Source organism: Dromiciops gliroides, chromosome 4 (assembly GCF_019393635.1).
Source record: "Dromiciops gliroides isolate mDroGli1 chromosome 4, mDroGli1.pri, whole genome shotgun sequence".
In the NCBI taxonomy this organism is placed as follows: Eukaryota; Metazoa; Chordata; class Mammalia; order Microbiotheria; family Microbiotheriidae; genus Dromiciops; species Dromiciops gliroides.
In genome coordinates this window covers 199397279-199414805 of record NC_057864.1, presented here as the reverse complement: position 1 = coordinate 199414805, position 17527 = coordinate 199397279, and the positions used below count along the sequence as shown (strand labels likewise).

The 17527-nt window shown below is 48.5% G+C and overlaps 1 protein-coding gene across 6 annotated transcripts in view; it reads right to left on the bottom strand.

The window, feature by feature from the left end:
- Positions 1 to 17527, bottom strand: part of GRIN2C (glutamate ionotropic receptor NMDA type subunit 2C) — a 32633-nt gene that overhangs the window by 3572 nt on the left and 11534 nt on the right. For 4 of the 6 annotated variants that reach the window (XM_044005288.1, XM_044005287.1, XM_044005284.1 and 1 more), the window contains exons 5-11: positions 17115 to 17335; positions 14963 to 15131; positions 13905 to 14058; positions 7281 to 7406; positions 2241 to 2470; positions 1580 to 1740; positions 962 to 1149 (exon numbers count right to left, since the gene is read on the bottom strand). In XM_044005288.1, the coding sequence (XP_043861223.1) occupies positions 962 to 1149; positions 1580 to 1740; positions 2241 to 2470; positions 7281 to 7406; positions 13905 to 14058; positions 14963 to 15131; positions 17115 to 17335 (1249 nt within the window). The remainder of the gene's footprint in view (positions 1 to 961; positions 1150 to 1579; positions 1741 to 2240; positions 2471 to 7280; positions 7407 to 13904; positions 14059 to 14962; positions 15132 to 17114; positions 17336 to 17527) is intronic. The other 2 variants (XM_044005286.1, XM_044005285.1) reach the window with 2 other exon arrangements.

Genomic DNA, 17527 nt, shown 5'->3' with positions numbered 1-17527 from the left:
TAGGAAAGCCTGTGTAGAGGCAGCTAGGTGGTGCAGTGGATAGAGCACCGGCCCTGGATTCAGGAGTACCTGAGTTCAAATCCGGCCTCAGACACTTGACACTTACTAGCTGTGTGACCCTGGGCAAGTCACAACCCCAATTGCCTCACAAAAAAAAAAAAAAAAGAGGTAATAGGAAAGCCTGTGTATCCCTTCTCAGAATGTCTTTTTTTGTTGGGGTGGGGGGGAAGCAATTGGGGTTAAGTGACTTGCCCAGGGTCACACAGCTAGTAAGTGTCTGAGGCCGGATTTGAACTCGGGTACTCCTGAATCCAGTGCTTTATCCACTGTACCACAGAATGTCTTTTTTAAAAAATTATTGATAATTGAAAGAAATATTAAATTTCAGTTAGAGGTTAATGAAAATTAAATTGTAGGTTTTTCCCATTCACTGGCCCCCTGAAATCTATCCATAGACCTTTGTGGGGAGGGGTGCTGTGGCCCCTTGCCCTAGCTGTCTCTTCAGCTTCTTCCTGTCTTCATCCTGCCCTCTCCACCCTGATGGTCTCCCATGGCCCCTGGAACCTCATGGCCTATTCTTTGAGGGAGTAGACCTCAGCCATTAGCTCCATGATGCTCACTTAAGTCTCTTCATGGGTCCCCCCCAGACCAAACTGCTTTCCCCGAGCTGATTTCCCCATAACCACAAAAAGGTTAGGAGTGTTCCCGTTCTCCACCCTCCTTTGTATCCCAGTGCAGCAGAACCAGGATGGCAGGGAGAGAGGCAGGACCTGGATCAGAAAAGTGAGCTGAGCACAAGGAAGAGTGACAGAGGATGAGAGTTAGAAGCCAGCAGCCCGCTGGGCACAGGCTTCTTAGCTGGTGCCCAAGGAGCCCAAAGCCAGCAGTTTCAGCCTGCTGGGCAACCATCTCCCAGCCGTGGGCCCCACCCTGGCTATTGAAGGGCCCCCTCGCTACCCACCATCCCCCAGAAACTGTAGGAGCGCCAGATCAATGGCTCGTTTCCAGCGGGAGTCCTTCTGCAAAGCAATGCCGTAGCCCGTGGTGGCAAAGACCTTGCCTGACCCAATGGTCACCAGCTTGCAGCCTTCGTCTTTACCCGCCATATAGTTGAGAACAGCAGCATCATAGATAAAGGCATCCAGTTTCCTAGAACCAGGCAGAATGCTCGGCGCCAGAAGTAGGCACCAGAGGGTGAAGGGACCTCAGCTAGGTGGACACTGGTTAGATAATGCCAGGAAAGGAGCAAGCCCTGGTACAAATAGGACATGTTCCTTCCCCTTCCCCCACCCCAGCCCCACAGTTCTTTCTTTGCCTCCTTCCAGGGAACAAGACTGCATTCCTCCTCACAGTCACCCCCGCACCCCACCACCATGGGTCCCACAGGTAACTCAGGTGGGTATTCCTCAACCCTTCCACACTAGGGCACCTCAAGAGATCAAAAAGGGGAAAAGAACTAAGGCTCACTGGGGGTGAAACATATCCCAAGGGACCAAGGGAATGGAGGGTCAGATGCTAAGCCTTGGGGAAGAAGATGGGGACTGAGGCTTGGAGGACCCAGAAGGCCATGGTGACCTACCCCATCTTGAGGCTGGTGAGCGCATCCTCAACTGAACGCTGGTTAAACTTGACCATGTGGCTATGCATATCTCGGTAGTTGCTTCGGATATTGCGTTCTGTGCTGCCATTGGGCACCGTGCCAAATCGGAATGGAGGGTACTGGTCCTGGGGCCTCTGGAACTTCAAGGGAGAAGCCACCACATCCATGCACTCCTCGGGGGGGGGGGTACCCTGAAGACCACCCCACCCAAAGCCCTTGCCCACCAGCTGTGGTTCCCTCTTTCTATCAACTATTCTCCTCTACACTGCCTCTAAGGGTCCCTGATTAAAGGGTGGTAGGAGGGGGTTGAAAACCTGGTCACACAGGCCAGGGTGAGTCACACAGGGCTGGGGTCCTACCGATACAAAAGACTCCACAGCCCCCTTGCCCGTGCTCTATTGCCTGAACTGCCTCTGTCTGGATCTGTCTCCCAGGCGCCTGGACATTTGGCAAGAAGCCTCCCCTATGAGTGAGGAGATGGTAGAACTTGGAGGTGAGGTGGAGATGGGCAGCTCGGCTCTCGATTCATCTGATGCCCAAACTCTTCCACTCCCAGCCTTCCTTCTCTCCTATCCTAATCCACCTCCACTCTCTTTTGTCCCCCTTTCTCCCCACACCCTCTGCCCCATGTCAGGCCCACCTTCTTGTCACTGAGGCCAGACACCGTGTCGATGTACTGTTCCTGAATCATAAAGGCGGCCAGGTTGGCCGTGTAGCTGGCCAGGAAGATGACGGCAAAGAAGGCCCAGACAAGTACCATGATCTTGCTGGTGGTGCCCCGGGGGTTCTCAATAGGCACCGAGTTGTTGAAGACCAAAGCCCACAGCAGCCAAATGGATTTTCCAATAGTGAAGGAGGGACCCCCAGACTCTGTGTGGGGGAGGGGGAAGGGTGAAAGGTCAATGAGATGGGGGGACCAAACACCAGCTGCTAAGGAACTGACTTCACTTCCCCTTTCCCCTCCCCTACCTCCTTCCCCCAAACCAGAAAACCTCAAGTATTATAGCTCTGAGATGGTTATAATTTGTTTTTTTTGTTGTTGTTGTTTGGAGCCAGGGGGAGGCAGTCGGTAGAAAACAGATTCGTAAAATCATGGAATTCAGAGGTGGAAGAGACTGTAGAGATCAGCCTCCACAATTTGCAGATGGATTCTGGGGGATGGCCATTATATTGAGTTGAATTATTCGGATTTTCTTTTTGAAATGGCAGGAAAAACTGTGTGTGGTTTTTTTTTTCTTTTGCCCCCTTCTCTACTTTGCACAAAGGGAGAGGAAATACACCTGCTCAACTCTTACAACCCAATCACTCAATCTCTTTGAGTCTCGGGTTTCTATTGTATACATGAGAATAATTATTACTTGCAGTTTCCACCTTGCAGGCTTGTAATTTTAAAAAAAGCTTTTTGTGTGTGTGTGTGTGAGGCAATTGGGGTTAAGTGACTTGCCCAGGGTCACACAGCTAGTAAGTGTTAAGTGTCTGAGGCCGGATTTGAACTCAGGTACTCCTGACTCCAGGGCCGGTGCTCTATCCACTGCGCCACCTAGCTGCCCCTAAAAAAAGCTTTTAAAAATTTAAAGCCTTTAACCCTTATAGAAATGAGAGCTATTATTATCTGTTATTAAGCAGCTTGGCATAATGCATAGAAGGCCAGTCCTGGAATCAGGAGGATGAAGTCATAGAGTCAGGAAGGCCTGGGTTCAAATGCTACCTCTGATACATACTATATGACTGTGGTCAAGTCACTTAACCTCTCTCTCAGTGTCCCTCAAGTAATGATCTATGACCATAAGTTGCAAATTAGGTGCTTATCTACATCAGGGAAAGTTTCAACACTGGAAATTCCCTACACAGATTGTTTTCTCCAATACCCCCACCACCACCACTTCCCCATATCTAATAGTTAGCTGAGTTAGTAATACGGGTAGAGTACCCACAAGCCCTCCTTGGTAGTAGGGGGGATTCCTGACTGAGAAGGAGCTTAATCTAATTAGCTCAAATACAAAAAAATTCAAAATTGGCTCAGCATGTTTTGACAGACAAAACATCATTATCATGGAGGGGGGCAGTGTAGGGAGGATGGGAGAGGGGAGAAGTTGGGAGGGAGGTGTATAAAGGAAACTCCAGCCAAGAACTGGAGCTAGGATGGGCCATGCCAGGCAGAGGAAGACTAAGAATATATTAGAGGCCAAGCATTCCCTACCTTGAGGCTGGGTAGCTTTCTTTTATGACCATCTTGCTTTTATAGTTTCTGAATTTGCCTCTTCCCTATAGATAGGGATCAGGCTGTGACCTCCCCTTTGAGGAAACTACCTCTGTCCGTGCTCTCTGCAATTTATAGTGAGAGAGGGAGGGAGATGGAAGGGGAGGGAGAGAGAGAGAGACCTGTGGGGGGGGGGAATGGAGGGAGAGAGGGGAGAGAGGAAGGGAAGAGAGAAAAAGAGAGGAGACAGAGAGAGACAGAGGGGGAGAAAGAGATGGAGAGAGAAAAAGAGACAGAGGGGGAGAGAGATGGAGGGAGAGAAAGAAACAGATGGGGAGAGAGAGATGGTGGAGAGAGGGGGAGGGGGAGAAAGAGGGAGAGAAGAGAGAGAAAGAGATAGAGGGGTAGAGAGAAATGGAGGGAGAGAGAGATACAGATGGGGAGAGGGGAGAGAGAGAGAAAGATGGAGGGGAGAAAGAGGGAGACAGAGAAAGAAGAGGGAGGGAGGGGGCAGCTAGGTGGTGCAGTGGATAGAGCACTGGCCCTGGATTCAGGAGGACCTGAGTTCAAATCTGACCTCAGATACTTAACACTTACTAGCTGTGTGACCCTGGGTAAGTCACTTAACCCCAATTGCCTCACCAAAAAAAAAAAGAGAGAGAAGAGAGAAAGAGATGGAGGGAGAGAGAGAAAGAGATGGGGAGAGAAGGGGGGGAGAGAGAAAGATGGAGAGGAGAGTGGTGGAGGGGGAGAAAGAGGGAGACAGAGACAGAGAGAGGAGAGGAAGAGAGAGAACATGCATTGAGAGGTTAAGAACTCTCACTGAAAGCATATCACTGAGTGATTTGTCTAGGGTTCACACAGTCTATTCTTGAACCCAGATCTAACTGACTCTAAGGCAGGCCTTACTATGCATTTACATCCCTGCTTCTTTCCCTAAGCCCTAGGGATGTACTCCTCTATTCCAGAGGACACAGCAGCAGACCCAGTTCAAGGCATCAGTTCCATGGCAGTAGCTGAAAATTAGTTAGGGGTTGAGTATAGGACATCTCTGAACACTGAGACGGAAGAATTCAGGAGGCTTGATGTTTTGAGATGGAGTTCAGTGATGGGGAAAGTTTCAAAATATAATGAAAGGTGGTGGGCCAGCTAAGTGGTGCAGTGGATAGAGTACTGGCCCTGGATTCAGGAGGACCTGAGTTCAAATCCGGCCTCAGACACTTGTCACTTACTAGCTGTGTGACCCTGGGCAAGTCACTTAACCCTCATGCCCTGAAAAAATAAAATAAGATAAAATAATGAAAAGTGGTCCTCCTGGCTCTCCTCACAAATAGCAGGCAGAGAGACTGCTCCTATGGAAGTCCAGCCATCCTGAAACCCTCCCCCTACACCAGTAAGCTCGGGGCGGGGGAGAAGGCATCCAGAATGCAGGGACCTTTCCAGGGACCCTTCTGAGGAAGGACTTGTGAACAACCTGGTATCAAAAGCAGGGTTGTAGAGGATGCCCAGAGTTTGGAGGTCTCTGGCCCTGGGGCTGAAGGGCAAGGTCCCCTGAACCTGCTCCGAATAGTGAGCTGAAGGGGCCCAAGATCCTGCGCACGGGTGATAGAGGTGGAATGTGAACCTGGAGACTAGGACAGTGAGCACGACTCTTTCTTTACATGCAGACACTTAGCTCTGGTCAAGTACTTCATCCCCTCCCTATCCCCCACCACTGGCTTTAAGAAGGCAAAGAATTTAGAGGAACATCTCCAACTCCCAAGTTCTACACTACGTTCTAAGCTATTCTACTCAGTTATGACTCCTTGCCTCTTTACGACCCTAATCCCTCTAGACCAGAGTATCTCCACCCCCACTCCCCAAGAGAATGCTGGCTCCAGGTCTAAAATTCTTGCTCTCCAGCTGATTTTGGAATTTGCTCACTGGTGATCACTGAAAAGTAGCCATTATGGCATTGTACAAAGCCCCGCCTCCCTCTTAGCCAATCAGGAAACATCCTCACTTTACTGGGATAGCTTATGCATGCTGTGTTCTAGTCGATAAAGTCCTAGATTCACCTATCTGGGCCTCAATTTCCTCTTCTGCAAAATGGGCATAATACTTCCAGTACCTCCCTCCCCCAAATTTTCCTAGAGACCTACAAATTCTGGGCATCCTCCGAAGCCCAAAGGGTTTTTTGATGGTGCATGTGACACAAAGTATGGAAAGAGCTTTGTAGATTTAAAAAGGGCTATGTAAACATCTGCCCGTCTTATTGGACCAGAGAACTTAACCCCCAATCCCTCCTCTCCCAAAGTGAGGGAGAAGAGAGAATGATCCCATCCCCCAACTCCCAGAAGAATCAGAAGAATCCACCCCAAGGCATAGAGCATCCCGAAGTTCACAAAAGACACCTTTGCTTATACTCTCCCCACCTTACCCACAGCCCTCACCCTTGGTCCTGCTCACCTCCCCCCCTCCCCTCTCCTCAGCCACAGCAGACCTCATCCAGAAGCATTCAGACTCGTGATCTAGGGTCTCGTTTCTATGCTATTCACTTCTAGGCAGGAGAGTCAAACGTCTACATTCAGGTTCTCCCTCGCCCCATTAGAACACCCCCCACCCCCACCACCCAATTTCTCTTGTGTTCAGTTCCTGCTCTCTCCTTCCTTTGTGTTTGCAGCAGTGCCTGGCCCCTTCCCTCACTGTCCTCCTTCATTGCCCCCAGCCCCCAGCCCCCTCCTTCTTCACAGATTCCCTTCCACCCATTGACAACTTTATTCATTAGCCTAGCCCACCTCCACCCCCACCCGCAGTGGCCTTATTCACTAGCCCACTTCTCCCTCACTGTCACCTCACACTGGCTCCTTCACCCCCCCCATTGGGGCGTCCCTTACTTGGCCCCTATTCGTCAGCTTCCCCTCCCCTCTCCCGTGGAGTAGTGGTTCCTTTTCATCAGCCCCTCCTTCACAGATCCTCCTTCTGAGAAGCAGCGCCTCTATTGTCTCCCCTCTTCCACTAGCCTCTTATTTGCCAGCCTACCTCCTCCCCCTCCCCATGGCTGCTCTCTCATTGGTTCACCCTGTAATTGCCCCCCAATTCTTTTATTATTATTTTGTTTGCGGGGGCAATGAGGGTTAAGTGACTTGCCCAGGGTCACGCAGCTAGTAAGTGTCAAGTGTCTGAGGCCAGATTTGAACTCGGGTCCTTCTTACTCCAGGGCCGGTGCTTTATCCACTGTGCCACCTACCTGCCCCCCAGTCCTCTTTTAACTAGCTCCTACCTGCATTGGGCCCTCCCTTTTGGTACCTACCCCCACCCCACACTGGCCTCCTCTTCATTGGATCTACCATTTTCATTAATTCCTAACTCCCATTGGCTGGCTCCTTCGCTGTCCTGAACTGGCCCTGTCTTCGATGGCCCCTCATTAGTTTCTCTTCTCTCAGGCCCTCCTTCCCCACCCCCACCCCCGCTGGCTCCCCCTTGCCAGGGGTCACTCACTCTTGCCACTGGTGAGGTTCTGGTTGTAACTGACTGGGCTGAAGTACTCGAACATGAAGACGGTGACGGCCACCACGGTGAGACACATGACAAACATCATGACCCACACGGCCGGGCTGTACGGCTCTGAAAGGGGAAAGGGCAGAGCTCAGAGAAGGTCAACAGAGCCTCCTTAGCTTTGACTTCCCCTCGCCCAGACTCCCACCATCTCTCTCTCACTAGGCAATGCATCCCTTGGGCCTCTGTGCACTTTCATTATATTCCTTCCCCTCTACCTTTAAATATACAGATCGCCAGAATTTAAACATGTACACACACACACACACAGCCCCAAACCTGCCTTTGACTCCACAGTGGCCTGGAGCTACCGTCTGTCCCCTTCCAGTACCTTTACATAGCAAGATTTTTTAAAAGAGTAATCTCTCCCCACTTGTCCCCCTTTGATCTCTCTTGGACCCCTTGCAGTCTGGTCTGCCTCCTCAGGCCATTGCAGATGACCACCACCATCCCTACTACTACCCAACTAAATCTGTTCTCTCCGAGGACTGCAGGGACTCCCTTATCACCAGGTAAAAAAGCCTTTCCCTCGTCCTCCTAAAGTACTTTGTGACATATATCGCCAAGGCACTGTTGCCAGACAGCCCTCTCATTTTCCATTCCCCTTTGCTACTCAAGATCATCTTTGCTCTCCTCCTACCTCTCTGACTGCTCCTTCCCCCTCTGCTGGGAGGACAAACCTTCTCAGGTTTTTCCTCCAGGTCCTGCCTATGACAGGTGAATCTCCAAGGCACAATTTTCAACCTTTGGATCATCCCCACCCCCACCCTACCCCCTTCCATAAGGAATTAAGGCTTTTCCATTCTCAAAGTATCAACTGCCACCTCAAGGTAGATAGATGCATGGCATAGTGCATAGAACTCTGGGCTTGGAATCAAGAAGACCTGGGTTCAAATCCCACTTCAGACATTTATTAGCCGAGTGATCCTGAGTCATTTAGCCTTTCTGTGCCTCAGTTTCCTAATGTCTAAAATCAAGGAGTTGGACTCCATGGCCTCTATGACTCACAGATATGCACTTCAAGCCCTGACCTCTTCTGCAAGCCTTTGGATATCTCCAAATAGCCCGAATATCTTCTAGACATCTTCATCCATCACAAGATTATAGATTTAGAATGAGAAGGTGTCTTAGAGGTTATTTAGTCCAACCCATTCACTTTACAGATGAGAAAAATGAGACCTGGGTGACAAAGGTCAACAGGGTAATAAAAGTGACAAGCTAAGATTTGAACCCAGGTCCTTTGACTTCAGACCCAGCCCTTTGATATATCTCCATTACCCCAAACTCTTCCTCAGCCTCCTGCACCTCAGCCTCCTGCACTTCAGTCTGTCCAGAAAGTATAGCCCTCAAGCCCACAGCCCAAGACCCCTCCACACCTTGGTAGACAGTTTCATTATTATGGGAAAAAGTCATCAGCCAGTGACCAACCTCCTGTTGGTCAGCTTCTGCAAACAGTTTGGTCCTTGAATAACAGATGCACACAGTTCTTCACCAGACCTGAACTAGAAGCTTTCCACCTAGGGAGTACCTACCAGAGATTGTCTTCTCCTGGCATATCCTTCAGAGAATCGCCATGCCAACCCAACAAGCATTTATTAAGTACCTGCTGTGTGTAGTTAAGAGGTCATTGGGAACTTTGGAGAGGGCAGTTTCAGTTGAGTGGCAAGGTCTGAAGTCAGATTACTAGGGGCTGAGTCAAGAGATTAGAGACAAGATTTATAAGGAAACTTTTTTCTAGGAGTTTGGTGAGGAAAGGGGAAAAACATAAGATAACAGGATCAAGGAGAAGTCAGGTCAAGCAAAGGTTTGGGTTTTTTTTAAGAATGGGGGCGCAGCTAGGTGGCACTGGCCCTGGATTCAGGAGGACCTGAGTTCAAATCCGGCCTCAGACAGTTGACACTTACTAGCTATGTGACCCTGGGCAAGCCACTTATCTCTCATTGCCCTGCCCAAAACAAAACAAAACCCAAAAAATAAAATAAAATAATGGATGGGGTGATCTAGACATGATTTTAGTTAGTAGAGAAATCATTCCTGGCGTTGAAGACTTTCTCTAGTCAGAGAGACAACAAAATAAACTTAATAAGGGGAAAGGCAAAAGAATCTTGGGCGGGGAGCAGCTAGGTGTTGCAGTGGATAGAGCACTGGCCCTGGAGTCAGGAGGACCTGAGTTCAAATCTGACCTCAGACACTTGACATTTACCAGCTGTGTGACCCTGGGCAAGTCACTTAACCTCAATTGCCTCACCAAAAAAAGAAAAAGAAGCTGGGGGGAGGGGAATTAGGAAGGGCTTGATATAAAAGGTGGTACTTGAAATGAGCTTTGAAAGAAACTAATGATCCTAAGAGGCAACGGTAAAGCTGGAGTATATTCTAGGCACAGGAGCCAGCCCATGCAAAGGCCTGGTAATGGGAAATAGAGTGCCATGTATGGGGAACAGTAAGAAAGCCAGTTTGACTAGGCTGTAGCGAGCACAAAGGGGAATACTTGAATAAGGTTGAAAGGTTAGACTAGCCCCGGGGTTGTGAAGGACTCTAAATGCCAGAGGAGTCTATAGTTAATCATAGAAATAATAGGGAACCAATGCAATTTATAGGATAGGCCACCGACATGGTAAGCCCCATGCTTTAGTAAAATCTCTTTGGTAGTTATGTGGAAGATAGATTGGAGCAGAGATGCAAAGCAGGGAAACCAATTAGAAGCCTGCTGATATTGTCTATATGAAACATGGTGCGGGCCCAAACTTGGGTAGTGGCTGTGTGAGTAGAGAAAAGGGGTAGACTTGTCAAGCTCTGGCAACTGATTAGATATATCCAAGGCAGCTTGGTGACCAAGTGCTGGACTTGGAGTTAGGAAGACCTGAGTTCAAGTCTTGCCCTAGACTGTTGGTAGCTGTGTGAACCTGGACAAATCACAACCTCTGTCTGCTTCAGTTTTTTCATCTGTAAAATGGGACTAAGAATAGCAATGACCTTCCAGAGCCCTAAAATGAGACGAAACCTTAAAGGGCTGTATAAATGAGTGAGAGTGAGGAGTTGAAAATGACATGAAGATTGTAAACCTGGGAGACTAAAAGGATGGTGGTACCTTCAACAGAAATAGGAGAGTTTGGGAGAGGGGTGGGTTTGGGAGGAAAGATGATGAGTTCTGGGGTTGGTTTTTTTCTTTTTTGGACAAGTTGAATTTGAGAGGCCTGTAAGACAGCCAGCTTGAAATGTCCAATAGACAGCTGTTGGTATTAGACCAGGAGAGAGAATAGGGCTACATATAGATGTCTGAGCCTCCTCAATGTGGACATGATTAATTCAATCAGTGTGAGCTACTGACAAGAGCAAGAGAGAAAGTGTAAAGACATGGGGTACACTTACAGTTAAGGGTGCTGCATAAAATGGCTCATTTAACCCAGGAGCCTGATTTGGTTTCCTCCTCAAGAGAAACTCTCTAACAACTCCAGCTGTTTCAAAGTGAAAGCTTTAGCAGAGGTCTGGTGCCCACTTGTCTGATGGGTTATAGTGGAGGTCTGGGGCCCACTTGTCTGATGGGTTATAGTGGAGATTCCTTTCAGGAGTGGGTGGCACTAGATGAACACTGAGGTCCCTGCATCTTGTGTTCTTTTTGTGTCCATTAACACCTTTCACAGTGCCCAGCCCTCAGTCAAAGCTTAATAAATGGTGACTGAAGGAATGACTGTTGACTGACTGACCGAATGCTATTGTTAGTCCATTTAATCCGTCCAACAAGCATTTATTAAGTGTGCTCTGTGGACAGAGCACTGCAAAAATTGACAATAATAATAATAATAATAACACATTTTTATAGACATATAAAGCTTTTACTTTTTCTCACAACAACCCCGTGAAGATGGCACAGCAAGCTTTACTCATCCCATTTGATAGGTAAGGAAAACGAGGCACAGAAAGCTTAAATGACATGTGCATGGTAATAAGTGTAAAGGCTAAGGTTTGAATTCATTGGTTTGTTTTTGGTTGTTGTTTTTTTTTGTTGTTGTTGTTTGTGAGGCAATGAGGGTTAAGTGACTTGCCCAGGGTCACACAGCTAGTACACATCAAGTGTCTGAGGCCGGATTTGCCCTTAAGCCAGGGCCAGTGCTTTATCCACTGCAACACCTAGCTACCCCCTACACATTGGGGTTTTTTGACTTGAAGACACCATAAGCTGACCTTAAGGGGCTTCATCATAGTGGGATATCACACAAACACTTTATATGGCTAGCTAGAATACATAATCAATGTTCTAGATGAGTATCAAAAAAAAAAAAAAGGACTTTTAAAGGGATTGAGTGGGAAAAGCACATTACTGACCTAGAGGAATAAGGCTTTTTTAATGGGGGAAGTGGATTGGGAATTGGACTTTAAGAGATGGGGAGGAGTTCATCAGGTCAAGAGAGGGAGGGGCGATAGTCAGGGCATGGGGAACAAAGCATGAACAAAAGTGTTGAGATAGGCAAGCACAAGGTGATCTGGGGACAGAAATCAATTCAATTTGGCTCAAGTGTCGAGTTCGGGAGGGGAAAGGAGACTGGAAAGTTGGGGTGGTGCCAGATTGCGGAGGGCTGAGGCGAAGGGCATTGGCCTGAGGAGTCTGAATGTGACTGAGTAAGCAGTAGGGACCCATGAAAAGGTTTGGAACGCAGGAGGGATGCAGTCAGATTTGTGTATAACGGGGGACTGGCCAATAAGGATACAGGCCTTGGAGCGTTCATAACATGCTCTGCCTGATAACAAGCCATGGGGAAGAAGGGTGAGCTTGCTCCAGGGAATGGGGATTGGAGGCACCCTGCCTCCAATTCAGAGTATTCAAAGGTATCTGGTTTTTAATTAGTGACAAAGGGCCTTTTAATTGACTACTAAAATCGAATTCAAAAGGCACAGGAAGATCTCCTGGAGACTGACCTCTCTTCTCTGGTGATCAACAGTACTTCTAGAAAACCTCCAAGTGGGGAGAGGGGCGGCGTGATAGGCACTGCCAAGACTGCCTTCTATCTCCCCACCAGGCCACCATGTGGCTGTGAGCACATGCTGCCTATGTTTCTGCTGACTAGTTGCTGTCTCTTCTCTCCTCATCTTAGCTGAATGAGTATCAGAGACAAAATGTACCGTAACACTACCTTATGAGCTTTGGAAGGTTACAAAGGCTACCACAGGACTAGACGCTGGAGTCCACAGCAGAGGCCAAGCCCCTGATGAGGAGCCACTTCTTTGGGTTTGTTTGTTTTGTTTTGTTTTGTTTCGCAGGGCAATGAGGGTTAAGTGACTTGCCCAGGGTCACACAGCTAATAAGTGTCAAGTGTCTGCGGCTAGATTTTAACTCAGGTCCTCCTAAATCCAGGGCTGATGTTTTATCCACTCAGCCATCTAGCTGCCCCCGAGGAGCTACTTCTTAAAATCATCAGGTTACTTATACACGCTTCAGTTAGAAGGAAGGGCCCCTCCAACATATGGTCCAGGGAACAAGCTCACCTACCCTCTACATGGGTTGCTACCAGGCAGAACACGCTGTGCTTGTTCTAAGAATATTGGACAAAGGAATTTAAAAAAACAAAGGAGTTTTAAAAAAGAAGTACCCAGCAGGCCATAAGGGATCACTGAAATGGGGGGAAATGTATCGGAGGGGTCCTTCCTGTGACTCAGAGCCTGCACAGGTACCCTGGCTGTTTTCAGAGCTGGCTAGACTCCTGTTCCATTTGCATAAGTGTTGTGGGTCTAGCTGTGACATGAAGGATGGATTGGATCGGGGAGAGAGACTCCTCCTCAGTCCCTTGTGCAGAGAAGTTGTTCCCAAAAGGTTTGAGTGTGCCAGATGCCTGAGATAGAACTTGCCCTATTTCCAATTTCTCCTGATGGGCCTGAGGAGATAGAGAAGAGTATCTTCCTGACCCCCGGCCATTCCGCTGCCTGGTGGCAGAGAGGGACAACTGTCCATTCTTCTTTCCCTGTCCCCAGTTGATAAGATTCTGGGAAAAGGGACCTCAAGGGCCTAGAAGTGCCCAGGACTACTCTGAGGGGGGTGTCCGGCCCTGGTAGCAGGGGATGAGGAAGGAGCCTGACCCAATCCTCTCCTCACCACTCAGGGCCAGTAAAGTCACAGAATAACAGTCAGAGGGGACCTCAGTCCAGTGAAGTCCAGGGACCCATTCTCAGAAAAAAACTGTTTTTGAATAATTCAGGGAAATGCCAAATTTCAGTTAGAGGTCAGTGAAAAGAAAGATATGGTGTGTTTTTCTCATCTACCTTTACAGACCCCCCCTGAAATGTTTTCATGGACTCCCAGGCTAAGAACTCCTGGATCTCTAATTTTATAGATGAGAAGACCGAGGCCCAGAGAGTTAAGATGACTTCAGGCAAGGCCACACAAGTAGAAGTAGCAGGGTCAGAACCCAAGCTCCGATGCCAACTCCAGTGTTCTTTACACCATGCCATGATGAAGGATGTCAGCCACTGAGGATCTCCCCAGGCCCATCTCCCTCCCCGCCCCTCCCCGCTCTAATCCCACCCCAGGCACCCAAATGACAGCCCTCATTCCCTCCCTCCCCACTCCTAGCTCACCCAGGAAGGCAGAGGGCGAGACGGTGCCATTGCTCCGGGCCACCATGACGCTGATGCCCGTCTCCACGAAGGGCACGGAGAAGTCAACAATCTCCGAGCGCTCCTCATTGATGGTCAGGGAGCCGATGGCCATGTCTGCCCGCTTGTAGTATACCTGGGAGAGGGGAGTGGTGAAGGGAAGGATCTGGGCACCCAACGCTTGCCCTCACAGACCCAGCTCACCTCAGCTGTGTCCTTATCCCCATCCCAATAGCTCCTCCAAAAAAGTCTCAACAAAATGAGGACCAAGCTAGGAAGAAATCAAATTCTAGCGGAAATCACAACACCACCCAGGAGACCTGCCCCCAGCCCAGCCTCAGCCATACAGGCTCCATATTTTGTGGGGTGGGTAGCCCTCTGGTCTCCCTGACCCTAGGAGACAGGATTCAAGTCATGGGAAGAAGGGACCTCCAGGGCCTGGAAGGGCCTCAATGATAATTAACAATAATGACACATACATATAGTGCCTACTATGTGCCAGGCATAGTGGTAAGTGCTTCATAAATGTCTGGGAGATAGGTACTATTAGTTTTCCCATTTTACAGTTAAGGAAACTGAGGCAAACAGGAGTTGAGTGATTGGCCTAGTGTCAACTAGCTAGTAACTATCTGAGGCTGGATTATATGGAGCCAATTAAAAGTTTTGAGCTGAGCAGAGACATGGGCAGATCTGTGCATCTGAACAATGTGGACTAGGGGAAGAAAAATTATCCTCAAAACTTTTTTTATATATAGTAGGTGTTCTATAAAGAAACATTAAATTGGGGCAGCTAGGTGGTGCAGTGGATACAGCAGTGGTCCTGGATTCAGGATGACTTGAGTTCAAATCCAGCCTCAGACACTTGACATTTACTAGCTGTGTGACCCTGGGCAAGTCACTTAACCCTCATTGTCCTGAGCAAAATAAAAAAAAATAAAAAAGAAAGAAAGAAAGAAAGAAAGATCAAAATGAAATGAGATGATTGTGTTGGTTATGTGCCAGGGACCTTGCTGGGGGGCTGCAGTCAAGGCCTCACCTACCTCACCGATCATGCCGTTCCAGATGCCTCGCACCTTCTTTCCATGCTTGCCATTGGTCACCAAGTACAGGTCGTAGGAGAACTTGACCCCCTTGGCCAGCTTCTTCAGGATGTCGATGCAAAAGCCCTTGCAGCACAGTTTGGTGTAGGAGTCCCCGGGACCATCACTGCTGCCACCCCCCCCAGCATAGACCCAGCCAGAAGGTCAGCCCCATTTTCTGGCTCAGGCCCTTCCCCCAGCCAGCCCTACCACCCAGCTCTTGTCCTGATTTAGCTCAGGCATGCTTTTGAACATGCATACACATATACACACACAAACTCTTTCCTTCTCAGAGACTCAGTTTACTCCTTTATGAAATGGGAATATTGTTGGCAAAGATGACCACAATGACAAATGCTAAAGGGGTCGTAGGAGAATAGGTCTCTAATACTCTTTTGTTGGAGTTGTGAATTGAATTCTACCAGAAAAATTACTAAAATGTACATACTCTTTGACCCACCACTAGGTAAATACCCCAAGGGAAAATCCCATATAACCAAGATGTTCATAGCAGAATTTTTTTTTTTTTGGTAGTACTAGGAGAAAAATGGGTGACCATCATTTAAGGAATGACAAATTAAATTGTAGTGTATGAATTTCATGGATTATTATGCCACAAAGAAATGATGAATATGAAGAATTTAGAGAAAGCTGATGTCAAAATAATCAATGCTGAATATGTGGATCTGGAGAAGAACCTTCGCAATGACCCTAATAATGTAAGGAAAACATCATCGGTAAACATCAGCCCCCTAATCAATGAGGTGACCAATGATGACTTCAGAGAACTGTCGTTACAGGTCAAGGATGCCTCCTAGGGGGCAGAGAGGAGATGCAGAATGAGGCCTGCACTGTCAGACTCGGCCAACAGGAAGGGAGTCTGGGAATATTTGGAAATCACAGCAATGCACAAAAGGGGCAGCAACGAAACATTTTATCAATAAAGTAAATGAAGGTGTTACACTAGATGAGTTCTAACGTCCCTCCCAGTTTGAGATTCCTTCACTATGGGCCTGCTCACACATATGCGTGCACACACACACACACACAAACCTGGGGAAGGAACATGGCATGCAGGGGGTTGGATCACCCTAAACCCCCATAGGACTTAAGCTGGTACAGCTACTGTGGTCACTGCCAAACTCTTGATTCCAGAGGATAAAGGGAAGGTCTGGCCTTTGAAACTATCCTCATGAATTCAAGGCTCTCTTCTTTTTTTTTTTTTTGGGTGAGGCAATTGGGGTTAAGTGACTTGCCTAGGGTCACACAGCTAGTAAGTGTTAAGTGTCTGAGGCCGGATTTGAACTCAGGTCCTCCTGACTCCAGGGCCGGTGCTCTATCCACTGTGCCACCTAGCTGCCCCTCAAGGCTCTCTTCTGAACCAACCTCCTCCTTTCCCCCTGTTTAAGATGCCCCCGGGCCCCAGAAGGGGATAAATGCAGGTTTTGGGGGTAGGGAGCCTAAGGGCTGGTGAGGACAGAGAGAAATGAGACCCTGCCACAGGATCCAGTACAAACAGCCTTCATGGTGTGAGGGTAAAGGGAGCTTGTTTCAGGGAATATTGGGGAACGGGAAGGACAGAGGAGGGAAAAGTCCACCTCCATCCCTAATCTTGACCCTCTAGTGACATCACGAGACATGTCTTCCAATCAGAATCATATGCCTTATGATTCTTATCTTATGATTTAGAATGCTAAAATTGGAAAGTCCTTGGAGGTCACCTAGTTCCCTTCATTCCCCTCCTCCCTCCTCCCAAATCTCTTTTTATAGATGGGGAAACTGAGGCCCAGAGAAATGATTTGTTCAAGGTCATTCAGTGAGTTAGTATAGCAGAGGCAGACCTAGAACCCTGGCCTCCTGCCTTGCAATTTTAGTGGTCTTCCCAGTATACCTAGGTACATCTACCTAGAAGAAGGCCAGGCAGCATAATCTGGGTACACCCTCAGGAGGCATGGAGTTCAAATATTTGGGTTCACCCTAACTTAGACTTTTGAAAAGGTCCCTGAGATGTGCTCCATGGCCCTCTGGGGCAGAGGGTGAATCCACTCATTGCACTTGTACACATACACACATATATAAACACACGTGTACACACACATACATGCACACGGACCTGCCAAACCTGTCGGTGCGGTTGCTTTGTTTTCGGCAGGGTACAGTGTTGGGGATACAGCCACCTGTATTGGAGTCAGGACTTTCCACAATGACAAAGGGTCGCTCCTCCAGGGTGGCCACTGTCAGGTGCCGGTTGTCAACCACCGGCTGCAGGTAGGCACCATATCTGGGCCACACCGGGTACTTCATGTGGATGATGCCCTGCTCCCAGCGCCCCACCTGTGACAGGGCAGGAGTCAATATGGGGACTTCTCCTCCTTCTAACACTGACACACCAGTCCCTGGAAGGTCCTCATGCCAGGATGGGACAACTTTCTTCCAAGAGAAGGGGAGAAGCATTTCCCCAGGAGTTCTGACCATTGGGCTGGATGTCCCGGGGACAGGGCATACCTGGACTGTCCCCTTCCAAAA